At 42.6% G+C, this 23,325-nt stretch overlaps 1 protein-coding gene across 8 annotated transcripts in view; it reads left to right on the top strand.

Annotated features, from left to right (window-relative positions):
• The first annotated feature begins 9,966 nt into the window (after positions 1–9,966).
• The window catches only part of CADM1 (cell adhesion molecule 1), a 344,102-nt gene continuing 330,743 nt past the window's right edge, over positions 9,967–23,325 (top strand). For 4 of the 8 annotated variants that reach the window (XM_067751100.1, XM_067751099.1, XM_067751095.1 and 1 more), the window contains exon 1: positions 9,970–10,126. In XM_067751100.1, the coding sequence (XP_067607201.1) occupies positions 10,003–10,126 (124 nt within the window). In that variant the 5' untranslated portion in view covers positions 9,970–10,002. Of the gene's footprint in view, positions 10,127–23,325 lie in introns of all 8 variants that reach the window. The other 4 variants (XM_067751101.1, XM_067751094.1, XM_067751093.1 and 1 more) reach the window with 2 other exon arrangements.

Below are 23,325 nucleotides of genomic sequence, written 5' to 3'. Positions count from 1 at the left end.
AAAAATTCAAATAAAGTCCCCTTTACCTTTTTTATAGGACCAAAATAAGCCTATTTCAAATTTTTCTGCCAAAAAGGGCTTTTGTATGATATACTTATCAGTGTAGGACAAAAAAGGAGAGCCTCCAAAAGAGACTACATGACATATGTAAGGCAAACAAGCGCACAGCCTGGCGTATAGTGTTCCAAAATATCAATTTCCTCCAGCTGTCCGTTTCACTTTTTCACCCTAATAAACTTAATAGTCAATGGAATGAGCAACTAACCTTCAGAAAAATGATAATTCCTTCCAGAGTTGAGGGTTTAACCGAAATGCAAAGTGTCTAAAATGATGTATTTTATGGGAGATTGGAAACCTAAAAAGACATCCTATAAATACTCTGAAATAAAGACTGTTTAGTCACGAGTAGGGGGCTATAGTAATGATCTTCCTAATGTGACTTCTAGGTTGTTCTCCTGGTGTCCTTTCAGTGATTTTGAATTAGGGAGCTTTGTGGGAATAGTAGGGATCAAGAGTGCTAAGCTCTCTTTGATAAAGAAGATGTGGCACATATATACAATGGAATATTACTCAGCCATATAAAAGCACGGAATTGTGCCATTTGCAGAGACGTGGATGGACCTAGAGAGTGTCATACAGAGTGAAGTAAGTCAGAAAGAGAAAAAGAAATGTCATATAATATCACTTATATGTGGAATCTAGAAAAATGGTACAAATGAACTTATTGAATATTTGCAAAGCTGAAATAGAGACACAGATGTAGAGAACAAATGTATGGATACCAAGAGGGGGAAGGAGGGGTGGGACGAATTGGGAGATTGGGATTGACATATATACACTACTATGTATAAAATAGGTAACTAATGAAACCTACTGTATAGCACAGGGAGCTCTACTCAATGCTCTTGGTGACCTATATGGGAAGAAAATCCAAAAAATGTACATATATATATATATATATATATATATATATATATATATATATATGGCTGATTCACTTTGCTGTACAGCAGAAACTAAAACAACATTGTAAAGCAACTATACTCCAATAAAAATTTAAAAAAAAAAAGAATACTAAGTTCTCTTTAGCCGAGTCTTTCCAGAGAAGAGATGAGTTTTTTCTTTTCTTCATCATGTTTATTTGCAATGCCTCTCAAAAGGAGAGGAGCAATCTTTCGAAAACGATGAGAAGATGGAACTGGCCATTGTAACCTGATTCTGCAAACCAGTTCCATTTGGATGGTTTTTAGCCTGCCTCGGATAGACAGAAATGGGCAGGCCGGAGTCTCACCAGACCCCAGGTAATTGAGTTGAGCTAGAGTTGTGTACTAGATGTTTGTGCTTTAGCTGCAGCCCTCTTGCCCTCTGCAAAAGCAGATCTCTTTTCTCAATTGTTCAAAATAAATCAATGATCCAGTTTTTTAAAAAAAGGAGAAGGAGAAGGAGAAGAAACACTAGAAATACCAGCCCCTCTGTTTCCATCTGGAAAGCACAGCCTAAACTTCAGTGATTTTAAAGACGATTTTAGTGAGGGGAGAGAACCCACCTGTATGGCTTGGCAAATTAATTTTGAATATTTGAAGATAAAAGGGCTGAGTTCCTAGGAACTGGCTTTAAAAGTCACCATCCCTAGCAATCTGAGGGATTCATTGACAGGGGCTCTTGTGTTTATTCCAAATACCTCTTTATCATTGGTTTCAAAAGGCTATGGCTCGCTGTAAAGCACTGCCAATTGGGAAAAGAAGCAGATAATGAAAAAGTGATGCTTCCATGATGACACGCCTTTAGGTCCTCAACAGGATTTCTTCTAAATCAAAAGATGTGTTTTATTAGCGCTTACAATGGAGGAGGGGGAAAAGGAAGGAGAGGGTTTTTTCTTTTTTATCTTCATAACAAAACACATATTGAGTAAAAGCCCCTGGATGAGTCACAATGCAAACCCAGAGGGCGGAAGAGATAATTTTTGTAAATTGTAAAACAGAAATTCTATTTGCAGTAGATGTTGAACATATGTAATTTACCAGCGTAACATTGTTACGCTGAATACAAGTGTGATGGATGCCTTGTAAGTTTGAGAAGAGAAGACAGAGTACTTTAAATATCGAGTATGATGTTTCTAGGTTCTCTGGAATTTTCCCATCCTTGGGAGATCCTTTAGGAGAAGAACATAGGCCCACTGGCATTGCCTGGAAATGGAGAGCTGGACAAATGACTGAGAACCTCCCCTTTGGCCTTGTTTCATGCTCAAACAGGAATGGAGTCAGATGAAGTGAATTGGTGGTGTCTGATATTAAGATGATCTTGCTTTACAAAGTGCATCTTTAGGAGGCTAATATGCCAGAGACCTTACCAACTTGGAATTGCTAACCTTTCCAAGTTTGAATTGACTTCATAGGATTTTCCCTTCCTTTGCATTAGCAAGCAAAACATACTCCTCATGTTGGCAGTACGAACTGAGAAGCCTGGTAATTGACTTTCCCGTGGAGTATCTCTCCAAGAAAAGTACAGTCATCCCTCGATATCCATGGGGGACTGGTTCGAGAATCCACTTAGGTACGAAGATCCCTTATATGAAATGGTGTAGTATTTGTGTATAACTTCCTGTATACTTTAAATCATCTCTAGATTACTTATAATACCTAATACAATGTGAATGTTATGTAAACTTTTGCTGGCACGGCAAATTCAAGCTTTGCTTTTTGGAGCTCTCTGGAATTCCTTTTCCTGAATATTTTTGATCAGTGATTGGTTGAATCCGCAGATTCAGAATCTGCAGATACTGAAGGCAGACTTTAGGAGGTTCTAGGGTCCCGATCCTTAATTTCTCTTCCTCATGCTAGTGTGGTAAGCAGCAGCTGTATACTTTCCCCAGTGGCAATCCTATTTCTGGGCCAAAGCTGACAAAGACAAGAGGAACAGTTTAGATATAAGATAAAAAACAATTATTAGAAATCATCAGGACTTTTTTTTTAATGAGTGAAGTCAGGAACTATACTAATTGCCTCTGAAACTATATACTTTTTACTGCATTTTATTAACTGCAGTGTATGAGAGTATGCCTGTTCTATGTATTGCTACCTTGTAGATATATTGAGATTTTTGCATAAATGTGTTATTCATCACAGACTGAGCTACATAAATAAAATATATAGACAGATATTAGTACTGTAACGAAGGTCTTAGAGAAATAGCTTAGGAAGTGACAATGCTGTCAACAAACATGAAAGATTGAAATTAAGCCTTGCTTTTCTTCAAAACATGATCTTTAAACAAACTGAACTTCAGTTCTTCACTCTGTGGACAGGTAAAAGAAGATATTCAAAGTACCACGTAGGGTTCCTGCTAGCTGATGGAAGGGTATCCTTGGAGAGCTGAAATAACTTTTAAAAAAGGAAAAAAAAAGCTCTACCTAAATCTGCAAAAGAGTAAGATGATTGTTATTCTTCTGGAACCCTTTTGACAAACCCCTACATTTTCAAAGAGTTACATGGGATTTAGGCAGGCACTGGCTTTAATGTGACCTGCGTGGCTACACTACCTGTAGTCCTTTGAAAATTTAGGATTTGGTTGTTTGCTATAAGTCAGACGATGATTTGATTTAAGTTGACAGAGTTTGAAGAATGAATAAACATGGGCACTTTGGTGCAAAAATACAAAATCTAGAAGTAGCCCATTAATCAGGCAGGGATAACCAGGAAGAAGAAGAAACAAAAGTATAATACCAATTCAAAATGCAGCTGAAGGATTTGCGTGTCATTTGAAATCAGAAGGTCAAACATGAAAACTTGGACAGGACCATCAAAAGACTCCAAGGATGGGCTTGTGAGACCATTCTCCTAAAAACTTTTTCCTGTTTGGGACTGCAGGATAGATGATCAAGACAATTTCTATTCAGAACTTGTCCTGTTTACAACTCATATTACAAAAGTATATTACCATTGTCATCTTTGAGCAGCATGAGTGATACAATCTCACATTCATAATATGGCTATTTTATATTTGCAGCTTTATGAAAATCTATAGATATCAATATCTGTCTTTAATGGATCTTGCTGAAATCCTGCTGCCAGGGAAGTTATGCTGTACTGCTATGGAATTATCACAAAGCTAGATCTGACAATTATGATATCATACCAGGATAATGTGACTTTTAAAATTGTTGGGAAAAACTTTTACAGCATCATCACCAATCATATTTTAGTTTGGAAATAAAAACTAAGGTCTACATGTGATAATTAGTTGAGTTACCTCAGTTGCAAGGATCCCTCTATCCTACCCAAGGCTGTCTTGTCAGTGTCAATGAAATTGAATGTCAAATTGAAAAACTCTAAAGCTATTTCTTCCATATCAGAAAATCACTAGCAAATCACATCTTCCTGCCCTACTGGCAAGATAAGTAAAGTGAGCACATATCTGTCTCCTTGTATTGTCAAACTTGAATCAAGCTGTTTACATGGGATGTCAGACTGGTCACATACTGGACCTCAGCATTTCGTCTCTGTTGTCAACTCTTGATAATTCTTGTGAAATGTACATTTTTACTTCTTTGTAGCAAGAAATTGACACAGTTAATCACTGCCTCTTCCTTATTTAGCTCTCTTTTTATTCTTTCCCCATTCCCACAGTCTCTCCTTCCTAAGCTCCATCCACTCCTTAAATAATTGGTGTTCATCAGAGTGGTACACCTGGCTTATTTTTCAAAAGTCCTTCAATATATTGTCTCTAGGTAACCACTGCTTCCCCCTTGCCCCACCCCTGCTCAAGTCCCTGGCTTCAACTTCTACCTGCATGCTCTTGACTCCCAGCTCAGTCACTTTTCTGAGTTCTAGACCAGCATTTCAGACTTATAGCCTGGCTAAGTATTTCAAAGACACCTCAAAGCCAAGTTGTCCCAAAGTGAAATCATCTTCTTCCACTGCCCATCCCCCAAACAAACAATAAGCAATCAGATGGACCTATTCCATATCCTTGTACTTGTCTTGGGTGAATCGTACCAACATTTACTCAAATGCTGAAAATACAAATCTAAGGTTCATTTTAAGGCCTTTTTTTTAAACCATGATACCACTAAAATAATCTTTCCAGAATGTAAATCTGACCATGAAATTCTCCTAATTCAATGGGTTCCCATTACCTATCATCACCAATGAAAACTTCTTAGTATGTCAGTCAAGACATTTCCCCGATCCCTGTATATTTTCCCCAGCCTCTTCTCTTGCCACCTGTCCTCTGGCGACCTGTGATCCTAAACTTTCCTAAGAGATCCATGCTTTCCTAAGCTTTGGAGCCTTGTAAATGACCTCCCTAGTCACATCTTCCCCCTCTGTCCTTGTGCACCCCATGGAGTCTTTTTCAACTTCCAGCACTCAGCTCATGAACATTCTCCTGTGTGAAATTTCCCTTGATATATAGACATTCACACTTGCCTCTTGGGTATAATAGGTGTCTCCCTTCTCTGTTCATATAGAGCTGTGTGCACATACTATAAAAACACTTACCATACATAGCTGGGCCCCTGGGCCAAGGCTGCTAAGCCTGCGCGTCCGGAGCCTGTGCTCCGCAACGGGAGAGGCCACAACAGTGAGAGGCCCGTGTACCGCAAAACAAACAAACAAACAAACAAAAAACACTTACCTTATATAATAATTGTACTGTTCATACTATATTCTGAGTTCCTTGACAGTAGATAGTTTCTCATTCATCTTTGTATTCCCACAACTTAACAGTGATTGTTCCATTGGGGTGTGCTATACATTTCTTTCCTTTTAATGAATATATATTTGGATCAGCCATGTATACCTGGATATATTCCTAGATATGATGGAAAAAACTATGACTTGGGTCCCTATGACAAATTTCCCTTCATGGCCATTGGGGCTGCTTCTTGACCTAGTGTGTGTGTAGTAGTTTTCTGTAACCTACTTCGGTACTTCCCTTTTCTTCACACTGATATTCAAGGGTTTGCTGTCAACTCTATGATTCTAGAAGAATAAACCTGTGGGTAAAGTGTTTACTCATTTAAAAATATAGATCTAGCTAGCTTTATATTTCACAAAGATTCATAAACTGATAGTTGCTTGGTCTTAATAATCTAACAATAGGTGAGATGTCTACTAGGTAGACCAAGAGTCTCTCCAGTCCAATATCTAACATACTGCTAGCTTACTTTAATTTATGGAAGACTTTCCATTAAAAGTCGACATTTAATGTAATTTTAGTAACCTTTTTGACAATGGAAGTTGAGGTCTAGGGATTATTTTAGTCTGCTCGGGTGGCTATAACAAAATGCCATAGGCTGGGAGGCTTAAATAACAGACATTTATTTTTTCACAGCTCTGGAGGTTGGAAGTCTGAGATCAGGGTGCCAGTAGGGTTGGGCTCTGGTGAGACCCCTCTTCCTGGCTTGGGATGGCTGCCGTCCAGTTGTGCCCACATGGCCTTTCCTCCGTGCCTACATGTTGGAGAGAGAAAACTCTGTTGTCTCTTCCTAGGGCATTAATTCCATCACAGGGGGCTCATCATCATGACCTCATCTATACATAATTACCTTCCAAAGACCCCCACCTCCAAATATCATCACATTAGGGGGTAGGGGTAGAGCTTCAACATATGAATTTGGGGGTGGGGGGGACAAAAACATTCAGTCTGCAAACTGATTAAACCACTTTCCTATGGGTACTCAAATAATCCAGTAGCAAGGAAAATGCTGACTTCAAAATATTGTTTTCTTTTCCCTAATAATTTGTCTTTTTATACCTGGGTACTCAAGTAATTAGCATTTTTGAAAAGCAGGACATCACTAGTTCTCATTGATTGCCTCTGATGTATTTCCCAAAACATGAATCTTCCTTTAATGCTTATTTTTCATGTATGTTTATCCATATTTCTCAACTGTTTTAGGGAAGGCAAACAATCTAGGGTCTCTTTCTCTTTTGCTCTTTCAAGTTTTCTTAGGGAAAAGAAAAGAACCGGGCTCTTGGTGCTTCTGGCAATTTTATTCTAACACAAGTAGCACCCAGATTGTAATTCTGATGACTATTCAGCTCTTTCTTGAAAAATTAAATTCACAAAACAATTGATTATCAGTTATAAATGGCAAAAACACCATCTGGTTTTCAAAATTGGTTAAATTCATGTAGCAAGGGGAAAAAATGTTGGAACTCATACTTGGGGAGGAGTTCTAGTCCACGAAGCAGAAAATGACGAGCTTTACTATGAGAAAGCCAGAGTAGTCATAACTTGTATCTAGCAGATGCAGGAATTTGATACGTTCTTCACATGTTCCATATGTTAAATCATTTGGCAAGATCTTCAGTGTGAAAGAGCTGAGGGTGGCAGAGGAGTGTGGCTAGTGGATAGGGTAGCAACAGCTTCATCCTAAATTTTCAGCTCTGGTTGTTTCCATGAAGACGTAGTGCTAAAGATGTCCCATGACCTGAGAAATTGGATGTGCAAGTTCCTTAAATGTCTGGCAGGGGTGGCATTTTCTGGTGGAAATTTCTAAAGCTATCTGCATTCTTCTGGGGAGGTAAGTCATACAGCATTAGCATTTCCTACAGAAATGTCCCATGTTGTTCTTTGCCAACTGGAAATCTGCGTAGGTGTTCATTTGATGTGCCAAGAGAATGAAGGGAGATGAAAACACTCCACATCTTCCAATGTCCCCATACTGTGTTCCTAGTGTGGGAGGACTGGGGCCTGACTAGATTCTCTTGGAGCTACAGCCTCATAAGGAACGCTTTTCCTTAGGAGTATAATGCAATCCTGTTATTTAAAAAAATGCTTCTGAGTTGCTGGCATATTTTCACCTTATGTTAAAATGTAGCTTATGTTATTATTCATGCATTGTAATGTGAAATTTATTCACTTACTTAACAAATATTTATTGAGGCCCAGTATAGCATAGTGGTTAATTGCATAAGCTTTGCAATTTTACAAACTTTGACCTTAGGGCAATTGCTTAATCTTTCTGTGTTTAAAAAATACAAGAATACTGTGTGCCATGAGGACTGTTCCAAGGATTAAATGAGATTACACATGTAAAATACTTAGTAAGAACTCAATAAATGCAAAAGTAGTAATAATAATAATAATAGCAAGTATAAATTTACGCTAGGGTGCTAGATTGACTGGGATATAGGAACTTACTTTATAGTTTATACATCTTTCAGCATACATATGGCCTCAATTTTTTTTATACTGATTGTGGAGGGACTCTGCTTTGCATTTGGTCTGATCAAGGTAGCTTTACTTCTGGAGGTGCTAAGAATAGGTAGGACTTTGCGGACTGGACATTATCCCGGTGACCATGTGGTGATGGTTTCCTGCCTCATGTAGTGCTGTTTGCCTGCTGGAGCTTTCTAGACTTCTGGAGGACTGCCTGCAGTTCATGTATTAGGGCCTGTAATTACAGTGCAGAATATCCAGGCCTGTGAAGACAGGGTAGTCTTGAAATTAGTTTATGCATAATGGATAATAGGAGGCTGTTTTTAAGTGTAACTCATTTGGTGGGTTGGCAGATCTTGACTTCCTTTCTGATATGTAACATTTATTTATTTCTTTTTTAGCAAGATGAGGACAGAGGGCTTCTCTAGACTATAGCTCAGACTTAGCAATTTACATTCAGTAATCTCTTGGTCATTTAGCCACAGATAATTTGTCATGGTTTGTTTTAGCTGTTGTGATATTGATATTTATTATGCAAATTGTATTTCCTACATCTTATTGTTCTGCATTCTATGAATACTTAAATTATTATAAACCTTTACACTTAATATGGCTCGTCCTTCAATTTGATGCTTGAGCAACAGAGGGTCAGAGCGCACACGTTCTTCTAGAGGGGAAGAAAATAAGTAATTAAAAAGCAGACAAACAAGAGAGCCGGCTGCCTGGCTCAGAAGAAAGCAAAGGCAATTTCGGGGAGGGAGAGCGAGTCCGAGAAGCGAGTCGCTTCAGCCTGGAAAGCCTCTCCCAGAGACGCGGGAAGCTCAGAGCACCTGTTGGTCCCCAGCCGCCTTAGGCGGGACGAGGGGCAAAGGGGCGGCAGGGGGAGTGGGTTTGAGCCCTGAAGGAGGAAGATGGCAGACCTTCTCTTCACACCCCGTCTCCGCCCTCCACCCCGAAGCCTTCACAGAAAAGATTTTTTGTTGAGTGTGTGTAATCGTAATTATCTAATAATACATGTGCATCATGTATATTAAATACACATATATCACATATACATTAAAACCAGGAAGGAGACCTTCAGCAAGCTGGGGAGCCTGAGCCAACGCTCCTCGATCTACCTTTCCCGAGAATCTACCGCAAACACACAGACTCGAAAATCCCAGATCCCGATTCCGGCTCCTTTCTCCCAACTATGCCCAAGTCTACCGCTAGGTTGTTGAGCGGGCTCTCCCGCTCCGCCGGACCTGCAAAGCACGCATGCACTTCTCCCAGATTGTTTTGTCAATCCGGGGACCTGCCTCCTCACTCTCTACTCCCGAACAGCCCCCGTTTCCCAAAGATCTATTCCTTCGGTGCAAGGTGAGTGACGGAAATTTGCAACGTTTTGTTTCCAGGCCAGTTGCACTCGGCGTACCGGGCAGGGGAGTCTCCTAGGGAGATTCTCGTCGTCTGGTTGATGTAGCGATTGCTATAAACATTCCTAATAAAGGTGTACGGGAAGCTAGACCCGCCCCCGGAGCCGGAGCCCCTGTGCGCCAGGGGCCCAGAACACTTTTTCCTTGATCCCGGGAAACCGAAAACGAATTTTAACATAAACATATTTGCATACGCCCCTCCCCCTGGCCCCGCCCCTAGGTGGCGCGGGTGCGCCGCCGAAGCCAGCGCCAGGGGGCGGGGTGGGGGAGGGGGTGACTCCTCCGAGAGCCGGGTTCGGCTCGCGGCGATGTGATTGGTCGGTCTGGACTCCTCCTCCAGCGCATGTCATTAGCATCTCATTAGTTGTCCGCTTGGGCTCGGGAGGAAGCCACCGCCGCCAGTCTGAGGCAGGTGCCCGACATGGCGAGTGCTGTGCTGCCGAGCGGACCCCAGTGTGCGGCGGCGGCGGTGGCGGCGGCGCCTCCCGGTCTCAGACTCCGGCTTCTGCTGTTACTCCTCTCTGCCGCGGCACTGATCCCCACAGGTAGGTGTGGGCACCGGCCGGTTGGCCCCCGAAATCTCCCAAGGCACCCCAGTGGCCGTAGCCATGGAGGGGGGAAACGTTTCCATGACAACCTTCCCCCACTTCCTAAATCCAAATCGGAGGGAGTGTGGAGAGGAAACTCAGGGCTGAGAATGGAAGGGGTTGAGGGGATCGGTAAATCTCCTCTCCCTTGCCCAGCTTGGTGTGAATTAGAGCTCGTAGGGATGGCTGCACCCACACCTTTTCTCCCCGGCTTGGCGCGGGGCGCGGAGTGGAGTGAGAATGTGGGGCCCGGGGGCTAGAGAATATAGGGGAAGGGGGTGGATCGCAAGCACCCCCGCCAAACCTTCCGGACCCTCCCTAACTCGCTGTTGTCCCCGTAACTTGCAGGTCCTCCCGCTTCCCCGGGCTACCCATTCGCCCCCACCTCTCCAGCAGGCCCCCCATTCCCCATCCCCGAAACCTCCCCATGGCTGACTAGCGGCCCCCTCCAGCGCGATTCCTCACTGGTCCACAGGACATCTCCAGATTTGTCTGATCGCTCCTGCTTTCCCCGCGCTCTGCTTTTCTCCCCTGTCCACGAACAGCTCGCCCCTCGTGTCTCCTTCCAGCCGGATCGCGGCCCCTCCGCCCCCACCGCCCCCTCCGCCCGGCTGCGGGTCTCCTTGGCCGGGCTCCAGGCAGGGAAAGTTCCCCGGGCCCGGCCCCACGGGGGGGCGGTTGTTGTCGCCGCCTCTGCGGGAAGAAGCCGGGAACCCGCAGCCCGCCTGCCCCACAGCGTCCTCCGCCGCGAGTGGGGACCCCGGATTTCCAGGCTGCCTGTCATTTTCGGCAGCTCGGGGGTGGTGGAGGGAGCGTTCGCGGCCTCTGCGGCCAGGCGGGCACCCTCCGGGCCTCCGGGCGTCCCCTGCGTGCAGAGCTGTCTTGGGAATTTGCCCAGGGGCGGCTCTGCGCGCCCCGCTCCTTCCCTGAAGATGCGGAGCACTCGGCTGGAGCACGCTGTTTGGCTGACCGTGTGCCGGGCGCGTTGGCGCGGTCGGGAAAGAAGAGGGCAGTGTTTGCTTTTGCTAACAAAAGGGAGCTGGAGCTCTTCCCCAGCGGAGAGCCCGGCCGTGCTGCACCCTGCCTCCCCTTCCCACCACCGCCGCGCTTGCTGGCCGCGCGGCGTCCCAGCGCCCCTGGCCGCCTGCTGCGGGCTGGGAGCAGGGAGCCGGGACTCCAAGGCGCAGGGCCGCGGGGGGCGGGGAGGTGCAGGAGGGGATGCAGCAGGGCTCGGCGCCTGCAAAGCCCCTCCTCGCAGCTCGGAAGCCGCAGGACCCGCGAGCAACAAGTGGCGGAGGACACCGAGAGCTCAGCCCCCACCTGCGGAGCCCCCGACCCGGGCGGGTGCAGCGCCGGGGCCACCGTGCCGCTCCCGGGGTGCCTCTCCGCTTGGGCTGTGCCTTTTGTTTACACGCTAGAGGACACACAGTTACATAAACACCGCAGGAGACACGCTGTAGGAAATGGGGAGATCTGGGGGTGCTAGCTTTGGATTTGGGGGGATGCCGGGGTGGTTGCTTCCCCCCCACTCCTCAAGACAGGCTTGCAAGGGAGCTCGACTTGAGGAACCTATCGGGGATCCATAGAGGTGGGAATCTGGCGGCAGCTTCAGTTCCAGAGCTGAGGATTTTTTCTTCCATGCCACTGCCTCCGGATGTTGTTTATGTGTTTTTGCACTGTGAATTCTTAATTTATGAGTTACGAGATAATTGGGTTCAGCCGATGCCGGTGTGGTTACAACTTCATTTCGGGTGATGTCTCTGACTCGATGGGTTCAATGAAATGTTCCTGAAAGAGATCCCTGGTTCTGCTGCATTGTAAAAAGCGCCAGTGTCGGTTAAACGTGAGCGTTACAGGCTCGGTAACTGGCGCATAACAGAGGCAACAATAGACTTGTATCGGCTGCAAAAAAAAAAAAAAAAAAAAAAGGCGGGGAGGGGGCAAGCGCTGGTCGGGATATTGTCTTTGGACTAAAAATGGGAGCCCTGCAATGCCGCTCGCCAGCAGAGCAGCATCAGATTATACCTCCTCTGTCCAGCCTGCTCATTGAAGGCTCCGGGTAGTAGCAACAGTACTGTATTTGTAACTATCTCGCGGTAAGAAGTTGCCTTCCCACCGAGGGCTATATGCTGACTTAGAAAGGAGCGGTCTGGAACTCAACCGTGCATGTCAAAGCTACAAGAAAATTCTGTTGCCAGTTGCCATGGAAGCAGCTTCCTGCTCCTGTGTACATCCCTGTTTGTATGCTGTTATCACATTGTGTTCAAATTAGAAAGTAATTGGGTTTGATTTGTAGTGAGGGTGTGAGGCGCCTTTCTTTAAATCTTTTTTTTTTCTTTTAATGCGTTTTTTGGTGCTGAGTTTGAGAAGGGGTCTTGGCCTAGCCCCCAGATCCTAGTCCCAGAGAGTAGATTTCAGGTGGGGACCAGGGGACTTCTCTTCTTTACTCCTCTTAGTTTAAGCTTTCTCAGAGACCTCCAGTTCCTACTCCCAGGATTAAAGAAACCTGTTGGCGTTGCCTTTTAACTTCATAAGGCTTGTTTCATTTACAGCCTTGCTGGAATAGCCATCAAGGGCCATTGTGCGGTGGGTCCAGGTTCTGTCTTCCCCTGTAACTGAATCCATTTATCCTCTGGAGAAAATCTCTCGTCCCTCCTGTGGTGTTTGGATGAAATGGATGTTAATGAAATGCAGCTAAAATGGGCTTGTCAAAGCTCACTCCTCAGTGTAAATCACGCCCGTTTACTTTGGGATGCTCGCATGATGTTGTTTCTGACCCCCAGTGAACCCGTGGTTGGTCACCCTCCTCTTACATTTTCAGCAGTAGAGAGGATGGCTGATGGGTGGGGATGTGTGGTGGTGCTGGGAAGCCCAGGAACTGAGTTTTTGCTTGTCGTGGCCTGTTGGGGCTTGTGTACTGGGGATAGGGACTTTACAAAAGTGCCGCCCTGCTATTGTCGCCTTTCCCTGCATCAAATCCAATAGCTGCGGGAGGGACTTGCACTTGTCTGTGATAGCTTTGATAAAATATCCCTCATTTAATGCCACTTTATATTTACAGTGTGTCACTGGAGACGCACAAGGCTTCATTTAGTGACTTGTGTGACGAGACAAGCTTGCATTATTTGCCTGGGACATTTTGGAGGAACAAGAGACCCATTGAGCAATCTTTTGAAATGAACAAATACGAAAAAAGGGGGGAATAAAAGAGCAGGCAGTTCTCCGGAACAAAGAGCGTTATTCATATGGATGTTGTACATGCTTTATCCAGTTTTCCCAATGGCCCTCCTGGTAAAGGCGAGTGGGACAGGGAAGAAGCCAAGGCAGGACACTGGCGCTTCCTCTCTTTTTTCCTGACTTCATATTCTTATCTGACTTTGCCCTCGACTCCCTGGACTCCCTGCCTGCTCTGCTCAGCTTGCTCGGCTCCCTCTAAAACCCCAGAAGGTAATGGGTTCCTGGGTCTAAAAAGGAGATTTTGAAATCCTTTCTCCCAGCTCTGAATTACAGCGGAAGAAAGTGCTAGTAGCTACCTGTTGAGATGGATGGTCTTCGGCGGATATATCGGTTGAATGGAAAGAGATGTCACTTTTCTGTGACATGTGTCAGGAAGTGGTTGATAGTGAATGTCAGATGGGTAAGAGGTCTTGCAATTATAATATTAGCCTTACTATTTATTTTTAAAGAAATGCTGTGAAAACTAAAATCCAAAATTTTCATGATCATGAAGGGTGCTCTTGGAGTTTTCAGTGACTTTTGCCCACACCTGGAACATTTTGGCCTTATTATACATAAGTGAATTTTTATTATTCCTTGGCCTATATTGCTAAGTGATTTTCAGGCTTTAAAAACTTGATAATATTGCTGTGAACATAAACTCAATCTCTCAGTTTCTGTATGTGACATATTAATGCTTAATTGGCCACTTAGAATTTACATTTTAAAAATGGTTTTGTGTGTGCCTGTGTGTTTAACGGAAGGCCCATTTTTATGCAGGGGGATCTCTTAAATTGCACCAAACTAATCAATGTTATGATTTGAATGGAAATTTACCAGTATATAAAGAAATTTTATAAAAAATAAATCCAAAGGATTCAAATGTTGTATCTCTTTCTTGGGAAGAATAGTACTGACCATCATGCTGGGCATTTTCAACTGAAAATCCAGCATAGAAAGGAGAAATCACACAGCGACATCTGTTGCAGAATTGAAAATTTGCTGCTTCTAGTTGCAAGCAATTAGTCCCATATACGCACCTAATGGTATCAGCCTGTGTGTGTGTGTGTGTGTGTTTGTGTACTCACACAAATATGTGTGTATCCACATGCATATATGTATATATATGGACGTATACAGAAGCTCAGCCAGTGTTCATAGTCACATTTAAAATTATTTAATAGAAAATATAACATTTTAATGCAAAGTTCTTTTTCTTAATATCACCTGTTGAGGAACTAGAGATTCTTATAATCATGGAATTTTTGAAAGGGGAAGGATATTAGAAATCATGTGGCAACGTCTCATTATTTTGCAGTGAGACAGCCAAAGCCCAGAGAGGGAGGGACCGTGCTTACCGCTGAACTGAGGCTGAGTTAGCTGTGCTTCCAGGATAGGGAGCTGGTCTCCGGATAGCCGGCCAGTGAAGCTTCTCTTCCACCTCCCAGCAGGGATGCCCAGTAAGGGATATGCATCGTGGGTAGATGCTGTCTTGGGTAGGAAGAGTTTGTATTCTGAAGGCAGCAAGAGTAATTATTGCTCTACGTAATAAACCGAGGGATCAGAGGTGTGACCTCTGGGAAGAAAGGACCGGTTTTTGTTAAGGTTGTCTTCAGTGTTGACAAATCATTCTGAAACCTCTGGACTTCATGTGGCAGCCACACGTGAATGTTGTTGTCCAAAGCACCTGAGTAGAGGAGAGCTCTGGATGTGTGTCCCGGTCGTTTAAGTCAGATGCGTGAGAACTAGGCTTCACAGAAGCACAGAAGCCTCAGCTTTAGACTTTGAACCTTTCGTTTTGTCATTTCAAGGAGTCTTATTAACAGGAGAACTGGTTCCACATAACTAAAGAAAAAAGGAAGGGTCCTTAAGTCAAGAACAAAAACACATCTTGATTTTCTTACCAGGTACTTGTCCCTTTCCGTTAAGGCTGGGAGAAAGCTCAGAATAATTTTTTTTCTTAAAGAAAAAATTATTTTATTGTTGCAAGATGACCCTTTTTTTTTAAACATCGATCATATTTTCTTTATTTTTTCATTTTATTATGGAAAATTTCAATTATACACAAATGTAGAGAGAATGCCATAATTAACCCTCTTTGCAGATCATCAGGTTTGGTACTTACCACCCATGGTCCATCACCTTCTGTACACCTTCTCCCCTTCCCAGATTATTTTAAACAAATCCTGGACATCCTATCATTTCTTCCATAAATTACTTTAGAATGAATTTCTGTAAGATACAGCTCTTCCTCTACGCCCATAATCACAGTATCATTAGCTGCATGTACATTTTATCCACTGGTATACAGATTTTTATCCTACTCTTGCTCTACCCAGGAAGGTAGAGTGAAGGCTTGGTACAGTGGGTAGAAGCTGAGGCGGGAGCTAGAAAAGCCAGAGCGTGATTACTGCCTGCACTGAGGAGACCTTTTCCTGTGGTTTGGTTTATTTTGAGCAAGGTTTTGTTTGGAACGGATAAGATGAGTTTTATTGTGTAAATATGGTTGTGTAAATATGCAGTAATTGTAGCTAATTCCTCAGTGGCGAGCTGTGGAAAACACCCTTGGTGAGATTGGCCATTTCTGGATGTGCTCATAATGAATACTCTCCGTAGGAGGACTTCTGTAGGAAAGGCTAGTTTAGTTTGATGGCTGTGAGGTGCCCTCATTCGGAATATTTTCCTCTAAATGTCTCCGTGGTATGAGTGCCTTTGCGTTTTGTAAATATATGGCTTCAAAGAAAAAGGTATCTTTTCCCATTTCTAATTGGCTGAGTATTCATTTCAGCCTGTATTCTGTAACTGAAGTGATCAGAAAATGCCTTTGGTGTGGGAAACCCATAGGGAGCTGTAAGTTTTGGGGCCTTATTTTTGTAGGATGGGGGTACGGGGTGGTAGGAAGAGAAACTGTTACTCTTTTTTACTTTTCAGTATTTGCCCCATTCATTTAAAGTGTGAATTTTTAATTTCAGCTAGAAATGTTAGAATGCTTCAGCGTTAATTTCGGAACTTCTTTGGTTTCTCGGAAAATAGGTTGGTTCCATTTTCCAGGGTTCGTGAAATGTGAGGTTTTGTGTGTGTGTGTGTGTGTGTGTGTGTCTGTGTGTCTGTGTGTCTGTCTGTGTGTCTGTCTTTTAAGAAGTTCCTTCTCAAATGTATCTAACGTGGACTATAAACTGAAGCATTGGGGTTTTTGGTTTCTAGCCAAACAAGTAATTACACATGAGATGGTTTTGAGAGTTCCAAGCAGCCCTGGCCAAGGAAAAACCCGCCTCCTGTGCCCCTCTTCTGAGCTGGCCACGGCACCAGAAAAGCACAAAGGAATGTCTACATTTAGGGTTTGGGGAGCGCCACCAAAATCGAATAAAAAGCCTTTGTTTGGAAACCATCAATGAAGGAAGGAACCCACTGGAATGTTTGTAATTACAAGTGGCACCTCCTTGTTTAAATTTCAGAAGCCACAGTTTCTTTTTCAGAGATTTAAATTGCAGGCTGTAGCCAGCAGCTGCTGTTGTGGTTAATGGGCACTTTCTCTTTGAAGATCTTCCTGTGCTGGTTCTCAAAAGCTTTGGAGCAGTCGGCCTTGAACTAGGGTTAGAAGAAAGGGAGATGGAGGTATTTATATACATGCACAGCAGAAGTGATGTGTGGCCTTTATTATTACTCAAAAGAGGAGCTTGGTGGTAAGGTTTTGAGAAAACTGAGCACTAAGGAAAAAAAAAAAAATCTCTTATGACTGACAGGTGTCTTGAATGGGGTGATTATCTTATGAGAAATGTGGGGTGGGGAAAAGTTTTTCTTTTAGTAGATGCTTTACTGGAACGTAGTCATTTGACCCACCATTTTGATCTTGATATTTCAGAAATGTTAAATAGCCTTGAAATGAAAGTGCTCTGTTTCATATTTAAATGCTACTCCGTGTTTGATGTTGATATTCTAGTGGCGTGGACTTTTAAAAATGCCTAGAATAAGTGGCTTGCTCTCGGCAGTCTTCCTTGGTAAGGTGGGCATTCTAAATCCTCTTGAGCCATCCAGCACTAGACGGCAGTGTCAAGTTGGAATTGTTATGAGGTCCCTGGAGGGGGTGGGGAGGAATCTCCCTAAAAACAAAGGGCTCCTGGGCCCCATCTCTCCCATTGTCTGTACCATATCTCCACTTGGCTAGGAATAATCTAGAAGTTAACATGTCAGAAATTGAACCTTTCATCTTAGATCTCAACTTTTCACAAAGTCTCCATTATTGCACGTGACACCATTGTCATCCCGGTCTCCAGGGCCCTGAAATTTGGAGTCTTTTTTTCCCCTCCTTAGCTTTCACCCTTGGACTGAAATAAAATGGGGCTGATTATTTCTCCACAACATTCTCTGGAAGCCTCAACGTCCTCTCCAAACCATGTTTTACTAAGCAGAAGCTCTCTAGCCAATTCCCCCGATCCCAGGCTCTCTGAGTCAGAATTTAAGTCCTCCTACCACAGCTGTAATTCTTTCCTGGACAGGATCAGGACACTGCCCTTGCAGAAAACCTAATCTCAAATTCTTGCTCCTTGCACCAGATTCAAAATCCACATTGTTTTGTCTTAAGGTTGTTCCTTCCTCAATTGCTTTCTCACTCCTTCTCTAATTGCCCTCATTTCTTATTACTTTTCAGCCCAATCCCGATGATTCTGGAAGACTGATGATTCTCCAGTGAAACTGAGGAAGAAAGTGGTTTCCCCTGATCAGCCTTCAGCTGGTTGCCTTTGCATAAAACTGCTCTCTGATCGGTTTTCCTCTTAACTGTTTTGGTTTATAATTGTAGGACGGCTGAATCTCCTTGCCCACCTTGAGCATAAACATCTTTCCTTTGCATCTTTCAGTTTAACTAACACGTGCTTATCTAAAATATATGCCCACACAGACATTTCCTTTTTCTGCTTTACAGGTGTGTACATGTCTTTCTTTCCAGTAAGCCACAATGTATCGATATTGTTGCCATTACTTTAATGAAACTTTAAACCCTAGAATGCTGAAAGTGTATTGTGCCTATTTGGTAGCACGTGTTGGAATACAGGCATTTACTATAGCATGAAAATAGTGTAACTGAATTCACAAATTACAAGCTGGCAAAGTAAGACTTTGGGGCAAAACGTTAAGCCTTGAGGAGTTGGAGACTTTGGAAGGGTCAGTGTCAGAGAGCCTTGTCTGGAGCTGCTGACTTGGCATACATGAGATCAGCCCCTCTGAAGATGCTCCAAAAGATGCGACCTTAGAGGAGCATTTGGTGCTCATGTTTTCGGTGCATCAGTCGCTAAGAAGTACTACCCGGGAAGCCAGAAGGAAGTTCACTAAAGCCCAGGTCTTTATTAGCTAACACTTTAAATAGCGTTGACTTGGGGAGCAGTGCTGTCTCACTAAACACAGGCATCTCTCCCATTGTGGCAGATCGCATGTTAGTTGATTACATAGAGGGTGAATTGTTACTGGCTTAAGAAAATATATGAAATCTTTGTTTCTCAGTCTAACTGCTAAACTTGTTATCTGAAGGATCTTTTCAAAGCCTTTATCTGGTACTAATATCTGCCATGGTTCTTCCCTTATTTTTTTCCCCGCCTGGCATCCTTCCCCCGCAGAGTTCAGTTTTTGCTACTGGAAGGTTATGCAGCACGATAATTCAGTGGTAGGAACACTTGATTATCATGCAGTATTTGGGGACGGTCTTGGGGGGAAAGGTTGTATGTCAAACGTGGTATGTATTTGGCTCTCTGCTGATTATCAGCCTGGGATAAGCCAAGCCATGCAGAAGTTACTGCACATAATCAGCTTCTGAATAGAAGAGGAACCCGGCTTCATTCTCTTGCAGAAACCCTTACTTAAACAATGAAAACTTCAAAGATAGGGAGAAAAAAAAAAGTTAATTCAGTACTAAATTACTGCTCAAATGGTTTTATCTCTTAAAAGGTTCAAATAGAGATTAGCTTAAATGACACCGAACTTCACTTTTCCTTGTGCATATCTTGTGCGCACACGTCACTGTGAAGAGACCTCTTGTCTCCTTTCTTTTAGTTTTGTTAGTAATCACATGAATGTTAGTTGCTGTTTGTTTCCCTTTCCCGAAGCAAATCTCTCCATCTCTGGGCCAGCTTGGCAAGCAGAATACCCGGTCTAGATTACAAAACAGCATAAACCTAGGGCTTTGCTTAAGAGCTAAAAACAACAAAAACAACCTACCTTACAGGGTGTTAAAAATAAAATAAGATCATATGTATGAATGTCCTTGAGAAGGAAGTATTTTATATATATGGCTTTCATTAAAACAGCCACGGTTTAGTGATGGGGGTTATGTTTCTGACCACTACTACTGCTAATCACGTTTGTAAGTCCCTCACACGTTTGAGAATATTGAAAAATTCTGTGCTGAAAGGATTAATTCAGGATGTACTCAACTGTCTCTAAGGTGAAAGTGAAGAATAAAGTGGCAGTAAGATTAAGATCCTACGCGGAGTTGAATGTTTTTTGGAAGTAAATGGAATTATCCAGTCACCTTGGAGAAATAGACAGTGATTATAATCTCAAGTTTCTGGCCTTTTAACACAGACAGGACTTTATGATTTTACTTACCCCTTATATTTTATATACTATATTTAAATCAAGTACTTGTATTTCTGTAGCTAACCCATAAGGCACTTGGAAGAAAAATGAGAATTTAAAAATTATTGTTAAATCAAGTGTCTGCTTTTGTACCAGGCATCGTGTTTGGTGCAGTTATAGTTGGGTGGGTGGATTCCTGAGGGATACAGTTGGTTTTCTCAACTTTTACTTTGAAAACTCTCAAAACGGCAGGAGAGTTGAAAGTATAACAAATGCTTGTACACCCCTTACTTAGATTCATCAACTGTCAGCATTTTGCCCATTTGTTTTATCTCTAGTTCTCTAAACAATGTATCCACACATGTCTTTTTGTTTTTTTCTGATCCATGTGAAAGCAAGTTGCAGGCCTAGTGACACGTCACCCTTGAATACTTCAGCACCAGACTCCTGAGAATAGGGACATCTTCTCCCACAACCTCATTACATTCAAGAAATTTAATATTCACCAATATTATTTAATGTCTAGTCCATATTCAAAGTTCCCCAATTTTCCCAGTAATATTCTTTATCTATCTGTGTTTCTTTGTCTTCCCTGATCTAGACTCCACTGGAGATCACACATTGGATATGGTTTGCACGTCTCTTTTTCTTTTAATCTAGAACCATTCCCTTGCCCTCCACTTTTTTTTGTTTGTTTGTTTGTTAAGGTTCTTTTAAGGAGTGTGTGTGCGGGATGTCTTTCATGGTGTTGACATTTTGTTGAGTCCAGATCTACAGCTTTGTGGAATGTCCCACGGTTCTACAGATTGTTTGCTTGTTTCCTCCTAGTTTGATTCAGACTGTAATCATAGGCAGGAACATGGCACAGCTGATGTTGCCACCTTTTAACATCACATCAAGAGCAACATAATAGCAGTTCGTCCTAATTTTAGCAGTGGCGAGTTTGATCCCTTTGCTAACTGTAGGTTTAGTACTTGGTTGATGTGGATTTACAGATGTCTCCACTTTTGTCCCTTTGTCATTAATAAGTAATTTGTGGGATATTTTGAGATTGAAGATCCTGTTCTCAAACACTTCATCTAGTGGTTTTAGCAGCATTGATAAACCTTGTCTAAATCAAATATTACACCAGTGTTTATAAAATTGTGCTTTTTCTAATTGTCATTCCCCTGTATTGGGCAGAGGGCTTCTTGAATAAAGAAGAGCTCGCCTTTCCCCCATCCTCTCCTTTTTATTTGAAAATCACAACGGACTCATACATTTAAAACAGTTTCAGTGTGATAATATTTCTTTACCGTCAAATTTGGCTAAAGGGAACCCCTTCAGTCTGGCTCTTGTATCCTTTTGACATATCTCTGTTAATTTTTAAGTTCTTTCTTATTTTATGTCACAAGAAGATGTCTAAGCTCACCTTGTATTTTCCCTGCTCCAGATCTGGAATCAGCTATTTCTGCAAGAAGCTGTGGTTCCTTTCAGTGGGCAACTGGTATTTAGATGCCAAAGAGTTGTGCTCATTGCGGTTGACTTGTTTCAGTGGACAGAACTAGGAGATTACATGTATATTTATTATTATATAAATAAATTATATTTATATATATCTGGATACATTTAAAATTTATACTTATTCATTTAAATCATGATTTCATACTAATGTCTTCAATTCTATTGTAAAACTAAGGTTCTTTCTCCCCTTTTCTCATTCCTTATTTGTACTTTTTTCCCCCACACTGAGACCCTTGATTCCCAGCCATATCAGTTTCTTATAATTAATGCAAAAACTAGATTTGGAATTACTCCACAGAGAATACTGTAGACAACGAAACTGTCAAGTGAAGCTCAAGATTTTTGCCACTCTTTTTTGCCTTTAAAATAGATCCAGTGAAGGTTGACGGTCAGAGTACTGTGTTCACAAGTTCACAAATTAGTGCCTTGTGTGTGTGTGTTTTCAATGAGATGTATACTAAGGAGCATTGATTTCTGTTTCTATTCAATTTTAGTGCTTTACCTATCCTTGTTGATTTAAGTTTATATGTCGAACATGTTAATCATTACCATGGCTCAAAAATCAAAACTATGTAAAGAAGTGTCACTCCCTTCCCTGTACTTCCTGGCCCATTCCCACCCACCTTCCTGTAGTAGCCAATTTCATTCCTTTCTCATGTATCTTTCTTATTTTTCCTTTGAAAAAATAATAGGTAGTGTTCTCTGTTTTCATACTTTTCCATAAACCGTGTTAACATCTGCCTATAATGTCTTTTTTTTTTTGTTGTTGGTACGCGGGCCTCTCACTGCTGTGGCCTCTCCCGTTGCGGAACACAGGCTCCGGACGCACAGGCTCAGCGGCCATGGCTCACGGACCCAGCCGATCCGCGGCATGTGGGATCTTCCCGGACCGGGGCACGAACCCGTGTCCCCTGCATTGGCAGGCGGACTCTCAACCACTGTGCCACCAGGGAAGCCCTACAATGTCTTATTTGACAAATCCTGGGTTTTCATATTAATTTGATGATTTACCCCCATTTGGCTTTATTTCACTTTAGAAACCTTTTTATTTTACTATATTCATATCTCTTCCTTTTAGGGTAATAGTTCTCTTTGGGTAGTTAGGAGAATGCTTTATTTTTTTCATTTAACTCACCATATTACTTGCAAGAAAATAGGGACTGCCCTTTTTCATATAATGCAATGTGTGTCTCTGATGTTTATTAACTGTGCCTTACTTTGCTTCTCAGCAGTCATCGTTTACCCTTCTCCTCATCCAGTAAATTGGCATATCTATGTCTCAAGTCCCAATGCCCCAATTCTTCCTACCACTTTAAAAAAATTGTGTTATACTTACTGTAAAGTGCACAGCCTTTTGCATCTAAACCTCAGACCATGTTCCAAAGGTGCCCACTGAACATCTCAATCTGGATATTCCACAGTTATCTCAAATAATATTAATGACAAAACAGCAACTGTTATTTTGTATCTTCATTCAGGATCTCATTTAATCCTTACTGTCACCCTGTAAGTAGTTGTCTCTCTTGCTTCATTTTACCAGTGAGGAAGTTGAGAGGATGATAGGACCCTTGTCCAAGAGGCACAAATAATAAGTGGTAGAACCAGGTCTATCTTCAAAACCCATCGTTTTAAACACTTAAGTACATTTTCCTAAAGTTCAACATGTCTGAAACTGAACTTAGCACTTTTGCTCTCCCCAAACCTCCCACTATCCTATATTTTCTGTGCTGATGAAGGGTATCACCAAGCTGCCCAGTGACTTAAGTGAATCTGGGAGACATCTTAGAGTACTTCCTCCTTTGCTACCCTTCCCCTCTGTTAGTAACTAAGTCCTGCTTGTCTCTTGCATTCACTCCTGTCAATTTCACCAC

Source organism: Pseudorca crassidens, chromosome 9, assembly GCF_039906515.1.
Source record: "Pseudorca crassidens isolate mPseCra1 chromosome 9, mPseCra1.hap1, whole genome shotgun sequence".
NCBI lineage: Eukaryota > Metazoa > Chordata > Mammalia > Artiodactyla > Delphinidae > Pseudorca > Pseudorca crassidens.
Note: the sequence above shows the minus strand (reverse complement) of the source record. Positions and strands in the feature narration are given on the sequence as shown.